Source organism: Argiope bruennichi, chromosome 7, assembly GCF_947563725.1.
Source record: "Argiope bruennichi chromosome 7, qqArgBrue1.1, whole genome shotgun sequence".
Classification (NCBI taxonomy): domain Eukaryota; kingdom Metazoa; phylum Arthropoda; class Arachnida; order Araneae; family Araneidae; genus Argiope; species Argiope bruennichi.
This window is the reverse complement of record NC_079157.1, coordinates 126,720,014-126,735,606: the sequence shown is the minus strand read 5'-3', so window position 1 is coordinate 126,735,606 and position 15,593 is coordinate 126,720,014. Positions and strand designations below refer to the sequence as shown.

General features: G+C 31.2%; 1 protein-coding gene across 2 annotated transcripts in view; it reads right to left on the bottom strand.

Moving 5' to 3' along the window:
* Window positions 1-812: 812 nt before the first annotated feature.
* The window catches only part of LOC129975740 (beta-1,3-glucosyltransferase-like), a 34,218-nt gene continuing 19,437 nt past the window's right edge, over window positions 813-15,593 (bottom strand). Inside the window, exons 10-13 of one of the 2 annotated variants that reach the window (XM_056088926.1) lie at window positions 15,345-15,555; window positions 12,646-12,768; window positions 7,640-7,781; window positions 813-1,791 (exon numbers count right to left, since the gene is read on the bottom strand). In XM_056088926.1, the coding sequence (XP_055944901.1) occupies window positions 1,645-1,791; window positions 7,640-7,781; window positions 12,646-12,768; window positions 15,345-15,555 (623 nt within the window). In that variant the 3' untranslated portion in view covers window positions 813-1,644. Of the gene's footprint in view, window positions 1,792-7,639; window positions 7,849-12,645; window positions 12,769-15,344; window positions 15,556-15,593 lie in introns of those variants that run through there. The other variant, XM_056088927.1, reaches the window with a different exon arrangement.

Genomic DNA, 15,593 nt, shown 5'->3' with positions numbered 1-15,593 from the left:
AACCCAACCTTTGTGATGCAAAGGGATGTAAGCTTTTAAAGGCGATTAAATAAACACGGTTGAATGAGCACACATTAAAATCTGTGGACCACTATGTTGTAGACAACGAGGCATTTTGTCGAAATACGTGTTCAGATGTTTCAATGGTGAACTTGACAATCTGGACTCACTGGAAGGTGTGCTAATTTGGGTGAGCTGAGGATAGGCTTCAGCTTTCGCGTCCACTCCATTGCACGTGCTGTACGCCGGTTGGTCTCTCACCTTAATCTCTGATAAGCGTACGGGAATCATCTGCCTAACAATAATAGCAGCTGACTGATAATTCATTCACTTTTCTCATTCCTTCTTATTTAGTCAATAGACCAAATTAAGTTTGAAGGTTTTATGTGTACTGCTGCCTACTATGGTTATTTTTGGGCTTTTACTCGGCATTTCCATTTTTTTTTATTCGGCAGTTTTAAATAAGAACTATATCGATTGAAAATATCAAAATCCCGAGGCATCTATATCCTTTCCTTGCCCTCCAGGCAATACTACAACGCCAATCTTAGTCCGATTTTGAAGATTTTTATCTTATATGAAAACTTATGATCTTTAGATACGCATTAAATAGCGACCTGTCTTCTCTCATTTTTGACAAACATTTCAGAAACAGGAGTTGGTTAAATTCAAATGAAATTATTTTATGGTTTAAATCATATTTATGCACTTTATCAATAAAGTTATTTTATTAATAAATATTGCAATTGCAAACAAATATATTTAATTACAAAATTATTTCCAAATGTGTATCAAATGATCAAATCAATGGAATACATCAAAATGAAAGGGATTTTAAATAGAACAAACAACCATTTGGCTAAGACATGAGACGAATAGCAGTGGCATGCTGCATAAATAAGAAACGGGAGTAAAAAATAAATTCAAAGGACAAAAAAGAAATAAAATTTAGCATGTTTTAATAAAATAAAATGTTATATAACAATATAATTCAACATAAACAATGAAGAAATAAAAATTCTGTAACAGAATAAATGAAAAAAAAATACAAAGATGAATAAAGGAAGATGGAATACAAGAAAATCACAAATAATATCTTTCACAATAAGCATAAACATGCTATTATAATGAATTTGGTTGTATTTTATTAACACACACATTTACTATTTTTTTTTAAATAAACAAATGACCAGTGCATATCACTTTTATTACAATTTGTATGCATATAAGGTTTTTTTATTTATCCTGCAACCAGTAAAATAAAAAAAAAATCCTAACAGTTTTTCTATCTATATACATAAAAAAAAGAGGAAAATACATAAAGATCAGAGCACAGATGGTGCAACATTATTCAACAGATTCGTGGATATGAACATTATAGCAAAATAATTTTTTAATTCAATTTAAAGTCAAAGCAGATCGCCATTTCGCAACTCATGAATATGTTTACTTTCCAGGAGCATTTTCATTTGGTCTCCAGGGAACCTTTTAGATAAAGAAACCAAAAATATGCATCAACTGGTATCATTGTGATTCAGTCAATAAAGGCAAGTAAGGATATTTTCAGCGATGCATTTTCGTTCTTTCCTTCTTTTCTTTTGAAAAAGGCAAGATGTATTGCCACTTCAATGCAGCCATTCAATTTCATAATTCTGAATGAGGAATAAAACTTTGGTCAGATTCTTGTAACCATTCTTTATACACAACATGAGGATCGATCATCCAGTGTTTGTGGAAGGATGTGTGCTTGAAAGGAGCAAGAAACTCGGGTGAATAATCGATTGGCCGAGCCTGAAAGAAAAAAAAAAGAAAGCAAGTTTTAAGATATTATTTTATTAAAAAAGGATATGCATACAAGATAAACAGCTGTGTGTATAAAGGAATCTCGAAATCGTTTATTTACAAATGATGAAAATACTAAATTAAAAATCAATTTGATGATCAATCAGCATTTGATGAATCCTCTTTCAGGATGTCATCTTTTATGTTGAAGCAAAGCAATGATTTACAGTTATTCATTTTTGTTTCATTTTTAGTTAGAAATATCGTGGGTGTCATGAAATTTTGAGTTGCTTTTTGAGTACCAACATCCATTGTTGCTTTCCAAAAGTGAAAATATACAAAGAAGTTATGGCCAGAACATTTCAACTGCTTTTCTCTCGATTCGAGTATACAAAAAGACAACTATCAACCAACATCAATGCTTTAACAATGAGAGCGAACTGGTATAATTTAGAAGATATAATTAAGGAAAAGAAGATAATTTAGCAGCTCACATGCAATAATTCAATCTTTTAAATGACTGCTAACAGTAGATGGAAGTCCATGTTTCCTTTCTCTAGAGTAGGGATTTCCAAACTTTTAAACACTAAGAGAAATTTTGACACTTTTGAAAGACACTTTTTGAAAATCGAATCTATCGGACTTTATCTTTTGAGCACTGAAATTTTTCAGAAAAGAAACAGTTTTTTCGAAAATGGTTTTTGTAGACATTTTTGTAGGGTTTTGTTTGTCTACAAAAAGTACTTTTGTAGACAAAAAATTATTACTCATCATTTAAAGCCTACATTACATTTTTGCAAATTACAGAAAGATATATATACAATCAAATTCTTACCCAGACCCACCAAAAATTGACTTGTGGACCACAGTTTGGAAGTTCCCTGTTCTATAGTATTAAGTCAATGATAGGGAGAAAATGAGAATACGTCGGTATAAGAAAAAACAGTGACAAGATAAATAAAAGAACAATATACATTAGCAAAACAGAACCGTTCACACAAATATATCATTCTCAGAATGATATATTTATGTAAACCTATTAAGAATTACATCTCATGTACAAATAAACATCGAGGAAAAACGGTTTTTTTTAATAAATAATCATCGTCAGTTTAGATGTCGTCCTCGTTATCCAGGGTTGCCAAATGCGCGAATAGCACTGCTGTGCTAGTTATATGATGCAACATGGTTTTAAGGAGTAGAAAAAGTAGGGAAAGGATGCAATCATTTAACATTATACGAAATAATAGAATATTAAAAGACGGTTTATATTTAGAAACAGAAAAAAATAATTTTTCTTTATTTATTATCTAGAATTTAGCAAGATTGAATTTATATATTAAGGGGGAGGGGCGTATTGCCTCTTCTTTTATAAATCACACAAAATTAAAGACTCAGGTGAAATAAAGAATGATTTTTTTTATCGTGATATAAGTTGTTTAATGATTACTTAATAAAAAAAACGCTACAAAGCAAGAATTACTTCTTTTATTCATTCATTTTTTCCAATTCAAGTATTTGGTCATCAAATTCTGCAGATTTTTCAGCCATCCATTTCCGTTACAAATAAAATACGACATAGTCTAACGTACATTTTTTAGCTATTTCACTTTCATTTGTGATTTCATATGTGAAAATATTTACGATATATCACTGAATGCATTAAAGGACGAATATGACGCAATAAATTTTAATGCCCATAAAAATTCAGCTTTAAATAATTGTTCCTGTACTAAAAAGTTCGGAATCGGTTTATTTTCGGATATGAAATTTGCCATTTAAGAATTTGATGTGTCATCTTTTCCTGTATTCCTTTTAGATACTAAGTTCTTTAACATCAATGATGACTCTTTTGAACTGGCAAGCAGTCTTGCATGTTTTTCTCTTTTGGTATTAATAGTAGATGCCTACTTTCCCATATCACTTAAGCTTATTATCTTCTTACAAAGCGAGCAGTATGCAACAAATGGATTTTTATCAACTTCTAGAACCCATTCAATAAAATCAGGATTAATTTTTTTTATCCGTCGAATTCATATTAAATAAGGATTTTGAGCAACACATTGTTTTAAAAAAAAGTTCTCTAATTTACTTTAAATAAGCTCACAGTTTCTCAAATACTTAAAAAACTTTTAATAAATTCACAAAACGGTAGACTAAACAACAACTTGCTGCTTCCACAGATTGAATGTTACTATTTCTGCCAGAGAAATGCATTCTATGCATTCACGCAGCTACAGAAGTATCGCGCATGCTCATTAGCTGCAATTCGGAAATCTCATGGAAAAAGCGCTATGATCTCGCAAAACGAAACTGGACTGATCTATACAGAAAAAAAAGGGAGAGAATAGGAAAGTTGTGAGTGTCCGCATTAATCAATCGCGAATGGCATTGTTTTGTTTTTGGAAGCTATGACAACGATTTTTTTACTCTTGCAGTGTTCAGGGATCGACCCTTTTTTAGACTGGAAAAAAAATAATAACTAAGAAACTTAAAAATCCCTATATTTTCACGGTTTTTATCAAAATTTTCAAATTCCTCTGCATTTTTCCAAGGTTTTTTTAAAGATGATTTTCGAATTCTCGGTGTTTCCTCAGTTCTGGCGATAGCATGGAAACCCTGTCATCTGATAGGGATATAAAATTACGAGGTCCATTCCAAAACAGATCTAGCGTTGCTTCCAAAACGGGACGTTAATATAACTAAACTTAGTGATCAGAAATTCACTCACAATTTTAATACTGGCCATTCCTTACTGTCAAGCATGACGAACTACATCTTGTCATGCCAAATGCAAACACCATTTTACACTACGGATGCGCAATAAACATTAAGCAATCTGAATGATCCGCTGCGCTCGAAAAGTGGCAAAATTAAGCGCCATTTAAAATATGCAAATTGGTCTAGTTATTGAGGATGTGCCAACATTTTATTTTGCTACATCCCTACAAAATGGAGGGTGGAGGAGGTAGGCTCAATGGATGATGTATCCAAATGTCATGAGCTTCCAAATGAAATAAAAGCGGGTCATTCGGAACAGTGATTGGATTGATTGATTGGCTGGGATTTACAGGCGCAAAAACCATTTTTGACAATCAAGCACCAAACATAAGGCATATGTACACATATGGCCCGTAAAAAAGGGCACGATCGTATCGAAAAAGTTAATTAAAAATTCTGTTCTATGCTGCAAATAGTCAATTTGTTAATATACATACAAAAAAAACTGCTATATATGCTTCAAAACATAAAAAAGAATAATGTTCAGATAAGATCAAAAGAACTAATCTTTTTTTAGGAAGTAAAAAGATGAAAATGAGGCACTTTATGACGGACGTCTTTTAAAATAATGCGAGAAGGATGAAATCAAAGGATGGGTCAAGAATTGAAATGGGAGAATTCTATAAGAAAGCGCCGAATTGATATTAAGCATTAGCATACATCGAGGGGAGGGTTCACTAAATGACAAATACCTATGTGTGAATTGAGTAGGGCCGATTCTTAACCAGATAATAACTATATCCGATTTTCTGTTAGATAAATTCGCCAAATATCAATGGAATAAATGATAGGATGAGATTTGTTTGCTTCTTTAAAGTCCCATTCTGCATTAAGAGCCTTTATATGTAAGACTATGGAGTAATTCAAGTTAATGGGTGACAGGAACGACGGAGTGATGTCAGGGATTCTACAATACTCAATGAGTCTGAAAAAAATGATATAATTGCCGGGAGAGCCATCAGATAGTGGTTGGGACAGAGGGATCTTTGTGTGACTCCTCTCACCCCTTTTAAAGAGAATGTACAGTAATTTTGTGTTTTTATAATTCCTTGCAAACATAGGAACTAATGGGGAGATGAGAATCTCCCATCGAATAAAATAAAAATTGGTGAAACTGGAACAATGGTTGAGACTGGGGGATTGTTGTTGTTTCTTTCTGCGACCTTTTCCACCTATAGGAAACATCACCTACAGTGATTTTTTTTTTTCAGATCACTTGCAAAAATCAAAGTTGGCAGAGGATAGGTGGTCATTAATGATCTATTCAAATATCATATTTTTCCATAGCCCGCGTCCTGGCATAGGGGTAGCGCGTCCTCCCCGTGATCTGGGCGTCCCTAGTTCGAGTCCCGGTTTGGGCATGGTTGTTCTTATGTGTTCTATCTGTGAGGTGTGTGAATGCCCCCCCCCTTGTAAAAAGGGGTTTGAAAGCGAATATTGCGCATGAAGTAGCTAAGTCGCACTCTTGGCCCTAGTTGGCGCTACTGAAAAAACAAGAGATACTCACTCGGCTTAGATCGCTGACAAATAACTGTCAGTGGGCTTGTAAAGTGCCATAAGTCGCAACACAACACATACATATTTTTCCATATGAAATAAAAAAAATGGCGAAACCGCACCAGTGGTTAGGGTAGGGGGACTGCTTCTTTGATTTTCTTAATTATTTTAAATATATGGATTGATGAATAAAATTAATGAAATCGAACTAATTGTTAAAGATACGAATTTTGCCAAAGCATTATCTAGCGATATCTCAAGAATCTTTCGGGCGGAAGGGAGAAGGCGTTCAGGCGACCATTGATGATGTAAGAGACAAGAGATCTGCAATGAAATAAAAAAAATCGAAATCAGCACAGTAATTGTGGCTGGGGGAAACTCCCAACTATACAAACTGTAACTCAAATATAGTATTCCTCTCGAACATACTACATTCTAAAGAGCAAGCGATCATTTAAAATGTATCTGAAATGAATAAACTTTCATATAGAACAAAAATTGAAAATATCAAAGCAGCGGTTGGGTCTATGAGGGATGGGTGTTTTGAACTTCCGTACTGCGTCAAATCTGTTTTAACAAGCCTTTCCCATAACCAATGGTTTGTCTAACGAGCAAAACAACATGTAAAAACAGTGGCTCGCTTAACGAGCAATGTTTCGCAGAACAAGCGGCGAGGAGACACAAGCTGGAATGGCTTGACTGTGCTGAACGTTTGTTTGAAGAGAGCCCTTATGGAAGAAGTTATGGCCGGATAGCATTGTCGAACGCTACTCGGAGGAATCCGAGCCTTATCAACGCGAATAGTGCCTCTGGTCAAGATTATGGGATTAGAGGTGGATAAAAATGGAATCGATGAACTGGAGGAAGAACGTAACCGTAACTACCGAAGAGTTTATGGAACTGCGTTCTGAGACACAGCAGTCGGAGTTTCAGTGAGGAGAGATGGAAATAATAGATTTAATAGAATAATAACTTTCAGTGAAATAAGGGGATGGGATATTATTGCATCGTACAGTAAGAAATGTCATCCTAATAAGGCAGTACTTATTCGTGTTACAAACGGAAATGATGTGCTTCATTTGTGTTATTTAATAAATCTGTTGTGTCTCATTTTCACCAAATTTTGAAACATAAGAACAAATATCTTTAGACAACTTTCTTGAGAAAAACAAAATCAAACAAAAAAAAAACATGCATTATAAATATTAAATTACATAAATATAAATTTGTTTGAATCTTGTTTTTAGGAATGGAATATATTTTCATATTCCATGTGTATTCTTAAACTGTTTCGCTGAACGAGTGTTGCGGATTACGAGTAAGATTCGGGAACGAATGACACTTGCGACACGAAAGTAAAATAATAATAATAATAAATTCATTTTTTTTACTAGGGAAAAACAGTGTATTTTAAAAACGGTTTTAATAAAATTTATTAATTTCAATAATAACAGAATAATAAAAAGAAACAATCACTATTTTCGGTAATGATAAGACAATGATGGTGCTAAAAAAAAGAAAAGACTTCTCAAAATATTTTAATGTGGGATAACTAACAACATAATAATTCAGCTTTTACCTGATGCAAAAAAGGCAAATGTGTCATGTCGATCTTCAGAGTCTTCAAACAAGCTCCAATGATCATGTCATCTGGGGAGTCAGTCGATGGACACTGGCAGAAGGAAACCAACTTTTCTAATGCAGGTCTTGAAAAGATCATGCTGAAATCATAGTGGCTGCCATCAATGTGGTATTTGCAAAAGTCCTTATTTTCAAATGCAGGAAGTCCTTCATTACCAAAAAAATTATTTTAATTATAATGGATCAAAACTTTTCAAATTAAGTTTATGCAAGATGACTCTAGTTTTTTTGGAATGATCCATTGTGCATGCAGATTTAGTGACTGATGCAGGTATTTTCGTTGGGAATCATTCCGGTCTCACTATGCTTCGTTAAAAGATTAAGAATGATGTCACAGACAAAAACTTCTCCAAAAGAGTTTCAAACCTGTTCCATCCATGATGCCATCTCCATTACAAAGGTTCCTGTACACAATGAGCGGAGCACAATGAGAGTAACACATCTTTAATATCGGGCAATCTCTCGATATCACGAATTCAAAGCTACATCTAAACATATTAAATGAAATCAGATATAGCCAATATCTGCGCACAGCCAGCTGCTTGTGAAAAGGCGCCCAGAGTAATAAAGACGAATGTGTGTGTTGATAGTCTACCATTTGGCCCACAGTTGCCAAATTCGGTGCATATATACTTTGGAAAATAAAAATGTGCATATCAAAGTATTTTTTTTAATTTTAATTAATTAAAATTGAAGTGAAATTCTATTTTTCAGCGATAACTTTCAAAAATATGAAATAGTAACTTTTGTATGATCTTTTTTTTTTCCGAGAATCTTCATTTCTTAAGAAATTTTTATTGAATAAATTTTTGAGGTATTGCGTAAATTATAAAAATATTCTGTAGTCCAAATAAGATATCAATGATGAACGATTCTGTTTTCTATTCTCATATTCTTAAAAAACATGTTATATTTCAACAACAAAAAAAACTGTATTAATTAAAATTTAATCACTTCCGCTTCAATTAAAAGTTACAGGAACCAATAGAAAATGAGAGAAAAAACATATTATACAATGAATAGAATGGTATAAGGCTTCTATAATATTATGAGTTATATGACTTCAAAATCTGAAGTTCAAAAATATTTTGTTGAAGATGCTATTTAGAAACCAAGTTATATAAAACATTTAATTGAAACTTCAAGCTAGTATTCATCCCGGTAAATCAGTTGATTACTGAAGGCGGGTAGTATAAAAATAATAAAGATGTTGTTTGGAATCTTTCAAACACTTTCTCAAGTCCACTCACTTTTCAACCTATAAAAATCAAGATTTTCCCTTATTCGTGCATCTATAAAAAACATTAATGTAGAGATTGAGATAGTTTCCGTTTTTTTTTTATTTGTTTATTTTGTAAAACGATCATCAATTTGGAATTTTATGCCTAAGTATTTAAGCTCAATGAGATTATTAATCAAACCTTCTAAATGCTTCCCTCCCCCACACACACACACAGACACATTTTTTCATTTGTTTTTTTATAGCAGACTGATCATCTTCCAATGTTAAAATTTTATTAATATATGAAATTTCACTCATAATATTTATATAAAATAACAGATCTTGTACTTTTGTCTCCAAGATAATAGACAAAAAAATTATTTTTGATATCTTTATCAAATACAAATCTGGATTTGATCGTAAGGCTTTCACATAAAAACAAAGCATCTTTGAGGACTCTCATTTTGATCTCCATTTTCCAAAGTCCACTTCGTTGCGAAATGAATACTTCATCATTCTAACTAGAGTGCTCTTAAATAAAAAGTTCTTCAAACTTTTGACTCAGCCACTTAATTGCTATTTTACTCTTTCTATAAAAATGATCAAATAAGTTACTCGAAATACATAAACAAAAAAATGCCAGAATATAGGAATTTCCCTTTTCACAATCTTTGCATTTGGTTGTCAAATGAAATGCTTTATTCCTCCCATCTTTATTTTTTAATTTTATACCAGCAAAAGTGGTCTCCACAAAATTTCCTCGCGTATTCTCCAACAAAAGTGTTATCACCAACCTCCTGCAAAGAAACTTGGATAATCTTTGCATGGCATTGACAAACAGTAGTTACAAAATATTAGCTTTGTCGTGAATTTAATATTTTTACTGAATCTATCGTGTCACCCAGGGCGAGTTTTTATTTACGATTAATGCCTGGTATGCGGTTAACAATATCTGAAAATCTAATTTGTGTTTTAAGTGCGATTTTTTCCTGAACCAAAATTTGACGTAAAATTATAATTGTAGTCACATCATCACACATCATTAATCATTACATTTGATTCATCAGTGCATGAGTTCGCGTTTACGTGCATCTGAAAGTACAGATCGACAGTCGTCCAATCCCTTGTTGGATTGAGCTTAGAATTTGATGGGTGTCTACACTGCAATTGTTAAATCTGTGTTACGAATTTCATCCATCTAGCTCTCTCTTTGATTGATAACGACCCCTTTAACTTATATTCGAGCAGCCGGACAGACAGACTACCTCTCATTGGGTTTCGCTCAAAATGTGACAGAACTCAGCAAATTGGGTGCTCAGACTGTATACCTCATTTTATTCGTTCTAGCTCAAAGCATTTTCGAGTTACCTTTGTCACAGGTATAATACAAATAAAGTGTTTTTCGGACTCTAGGAGATCAATAACGTGGAGATTCGTCAAAATCTCAAGCTGGAATCTTTCGATGATTACAATACTTTCTCTGTAAGTCGCATAGGAAAAAGTAGAAACAGTTAGCGAGTTAACTATTTTGTTTGGTCCGTCAGCTGTATGCGAGTAAAAAAAAAAAATGCTGCCGTAAAAAGTAATATTCGAGCAACTACAAGCATTTCTCTTGACAAGATTCCAATACTCATGAAAAGACTGATATCACATTTTACTTTACCTTCATAGGGCTTCTAAAAATAATAAAAATCTGAGCATCACAGCATCCCCGAAATGGCACAGAAGAATCTATTTATATGTAACATAAAACCGTTTGCTATTTTGTTTATTTGGTTTATAAATGGACAAGGAAACTTTCTTCAGCAGGTTCTTGCTTTTCTTTCTCTTACACTTACATCTTGCGAGGCCAAACAGTCTTATGTGCAAGGAGACACCACTAACAAACTGAGAAATCAATCACTAACATTTTTCTGAGAATTAGAACAACATTTATAAATTAAGATCTAAAAATACATGTATATGTAGTATAAGAAACTCAATTTTAAAGAATGACAAGTTTTGTCAAATTTTTTACGACTGTCCTTAAGAAATTCTATACATGTATCTAAAGATTATGAGAACATATGTACATATATTTAAATATTATTATAAAAGATCAAAGAAATTGTATAATGTATCTAAAGATTATTGGTGTTAGGCAATCAGCTGTATTCTCTAGAAATATTGATTACACTTAATATCAATTAAATTATTTAAATATAATTAAATGTTTATCATTCTGACAAATTTCCAGACATTAAAACCGTGTTTTTTTTTATAGTCATACATCTGTTCACTCTGTATATGAATTCAAATTTGTTCAAAGTTAATCTATCTTTTAAATTGAGGTATTATAAATTCATTTTTTCTTTGTCTTAAAGACTAAGCAGATTTTAAATAGAATCTTTCTTTTTAGCTTTCAAAATCGAAGGAATTCCTGCAATTAAATATTTGATGAACAATGAAAACAGTTTGAATTTCAGAGTAACTATGTAATCTATTATAAGAAGTTAGGCCAAAATATATTTTCAAAAATGCAAAATTCAGAAAAAATCTGCATTACTATTAAGTTAGTATCATTGAAAAGATAATTTTTGAACTTCAAAATGATGTAAAATTAAATTTTGTGCTGTAATATTTTCTGATGTTATTGAAGAGAAATGCCAAATTTCACTTAGTTTTTAATTATTAAATATTAATAATAATATTTTAATAACAAAAATTTTTGAATTAAAAAGTATATACGTGATAATAAAAGTATATATGCACTAAAAAGTATATATGTGAAAAGTTTTATAACCCTAACAGTCTGGCCTGTAGAGCAGAAACACATGCACACATATTTCTTTATTATTATTAAATATTTAAAAAATGAATAAAATAATGCAAAATAAAGGCAGAATTTCAGGGTAACTGTTTTTTACTGTTGGAAATCGGGAAAATAAATATCTTTTTAACTGCCAAAATTTAGGAAAAAAAAAAAACTGCACGGCTATTAAACTGTTATAATCAAAAAGACATTTTTTGAAATTTTAAAATGTCGGGGTCTTTTTTTTTTTTTTTTTTTTTTTTTTTTTTTTTTAATAATCGTGGAGAAACGCCAAAATTCAGCTTAATTTTTAATTAATTGAAGTTTTAAAGAATCACTTAGAAGTGCACATTTCCACTTTCTAAGATATATATCTGCCAAATTTGGATATCAATAGGATAAACAGTCTGAACTGTAAAGCTCCAATATGCACAGAGGAAAATACGTACACATTCAATAATAGAAATTTTTTAATAACAATATCATTTAATCAAGAGGTATCGTTTTATACTTTCTAAATTCTTCTTTAACATTTCAGTCAATCATTTCATCAATAGTAAAAGAATTGCCATAATTTTTAAAATTTTATTTTAATATCTAAATGAGGAATTATTATTAATAAATAAAGCTCTCAAAACTTATTTCCATTAATCGATTAGGAAGTAGCAGATCAGAAACTTTTATTGTAAACATGAGTTTTCAGTTTGAATCTGACGCACACTTGAACTAAAGGGTTATTTGGCAACAATTTAGTTATGATTTTATTTTTTGAAAAGATTTAATATTTCTCCACACTTAAATAGAACAAGAGATTCTAATTTATGTTTAAAATAATGACGCACAGCCACAAATCAGAGTATACTATCATCTCTTAATGAAGCTTCAAAAGTCGGTAATAAGTTAAAAATGATTTAGTCTGTATAATACTCACCCACTTCCTCCGGTTGGGTAATTATAACCAAATTTCCCCCATACATTGTAGCCATATCTTTCGCCAAGAACAACATTTTCCGAAGAATCATAACAAGCCAGCAACTTCCTCAGCCGTTGAAAACTGATGAGAAAAATATAATTAGGTTATAGTATCACAAAATTAAAGAGCAATTATTTTGGGCTATTCTAATGTAATTAAGTAAATAATCATTATCCTTCACTTTTTAATTTACAGATGAATGACTTATAAAATTAATATTGATAAAGAGTTGAACTGTCCTTTAAATGATATTGTGGAATGGATGCATGGAGTGTCATGATAAGAGTAACAGTGAGGTAAATAGATATAGCTACAATTGTAATCATGCATTGTATATATTATTCCAGAAGCTATTATAATGTGATGAGATTGCATTTGTTGCTTTTATCCTGTTAATAAATTAATATAAATGGTACTGATAAGTGTTCTGGAGAGTAATATACAAACACTAACAATGACATAGATGTCATACACAACATTAATCTTTTTCTACAGAATGATACGATACAGTTTCATTCACTACATTAGCATTAATGAATCTTTAAAAATTATATTTTTTTAGCTCTTATTGAGCTTTATAATAAATAACATTGGCCTGCCATATTTTCTTTTCTTTTTCTTGCTTCAAAAAAGTTAGCAATTCTTGGATTAGATTACTGCTGCAAGGTTTAGGCCCAATGAGTTTTGCATCCACAGGACAGAAATAAATCCTAAAGAAGATTACACAATTTGAATGTTATCTGTCAACCATCTGAACCATCTGTCAACATCCATTTCTTCTTTTTAGGTCTGGATCCTGATGCCAATAAAATTACATTTAAATCAAACTGCCCATTTCGGCTTTGTAAATTTTTTTTTCCCTAAATATAATATAGTATTAACAAACTGTTTTAATTACTAAAATATAAAAAGTATGAACACAACTGAAATGATGATCAAAATTTTAAACGAAGGTTTAGGAAATCCAATTCATTAAAAATAGAAAATGGTAATTAAAAAGAATGGAAAATTATTAAAAAAGAAAAAGACTACTGCTCTGTTATCACTCTGAATAAAAACATTTTTCTACTTTTTTTACTGATAATAATGAAAGGAATGAACTGGATAAAGTTATCCATATCAGAGAAGAGGAAGGGATATCAACATCTTGTTATAAATAATAAAAGAGTAGGCCATAAAAAAGAGAGATCGTAAATAAAATAATAGAACAACTTTCCTGGAATTCTGATTTGACTAAATGACTGGGACAAAGCAGCATCCCCAGGCTGAGATTTAGTCCAGATACTCTCCTAATCAATCAATCACTTCTTCATGTGCTTTCATAATACCAGATGCAATAATTCTCGTACACTTCAAAACTTTTGCTATTTCTGTCTGCTATGTCTGCAATAATCATGACTCTGTCATGTCTGACATAATTTTTCCAGGAGTTCATCTCGGCACATCTTACACCCACATCAGTAGTTCAAAGTTTCGTTTCATAACACTAGATAGGAGATTTTTATATTAGGTAATACAGTTCTACCTAGTGTTAAAACAAGCCATATCTTTACAACATATGTGTGTTTACTTAGCTTTACTTGTTTCCCCTTTCTAAATATTAGTGGTGAAAATTCCTTGAAAATATTCAAAAAGCTTTTTTTACCATACTTCAGATTTTTTAATTACAAATACAATTAAGAGCAAACAAAAGAAATATTTAAAAAACTATCTTTATTTTTTTAGTTGAAAATTTAATGTTTCTTTCAAATAATGCATTTTTTTATTTTTATCATTTGTACTTTATTTTGTAAATATTTTGGCACATTTGCATAGAGGACATGCAGAAACTTATTTCTTCCATCCAAGATCATGTGGATGTCAATGCAGGTTACCATCACAAAGCAGCGCCACCCAATTTCTGGTAAAAACCAGTAAAATAACAGGTACCAACATCCTGTAGGTTATCAGAACAACCAATTGCTGGGGATCAATAAATTCCTTCATTACAAGGCCTTCAGAATCATCACACAGTAGAATAATAATCTCTTAAGGAAGATCTACTTTGAAAATTATCTAATCTTCAGAAGGTTCAGTGCCATTTAAAATAAAAATACTGTTTATTAAGATTGAGTGATGAAAATTTATTAATTAAGTTCTCAGGAAATAAGTGCCGAAATGATTTCTTCAAGCAAAGTAATGGCAACCATATGCTTCAGTAATCCTTTCATTGAATAGCTTTCAAAGTTAATTGCCATTATTATGTATTTATTTATTACTATTTTTTACTCAGCAAAAGTACAAATTATTTGATGTTGCACAGAAAATACCAGTATAACTATATTCTTTGTAAAAGAGTCAATGAAGATAAAGTAACATGTTAACTAATAAATTTGAAAGTTGTTTTTTTTAATGCATAGATTCTAATATACTTTAAGGATAGTTTGTAACCTCATGACAGATACAAAAACTTTTAAAATATGAAACTGTGAAGACATTTATAAATGATAGCAACTTAAATAAAATTTGATTAAACAATTAAAAAACACAAAATATTGATTTATATGCATTTACACATAAATTAAGAGTAATTGAACTGTATATAGAATTTTGATTTGCACTTTTTTTACAATGGATTATTGCTATGATAATTGAATAAGATAAGAAAAATCACTTACCTGAGAAGAGTGTCATCATCAGCAATAACAAGCCAATTAAATGACATATTATTATCAATATAAAATTTCATAATAGAGAGTGTTTTCTCACAGTGACCAGAAGCTACATTTTTCACATTCACTTTAATAGTAGGAATTGTTTTGTCTTCTGTATCACTGAACATCAGCAAATTCTTAACATCATGAGCCCAAGTATTCAACAAAACTTTCACTTTTTAAAGAAGCACAAGGGAAAAAAGACCTATATTA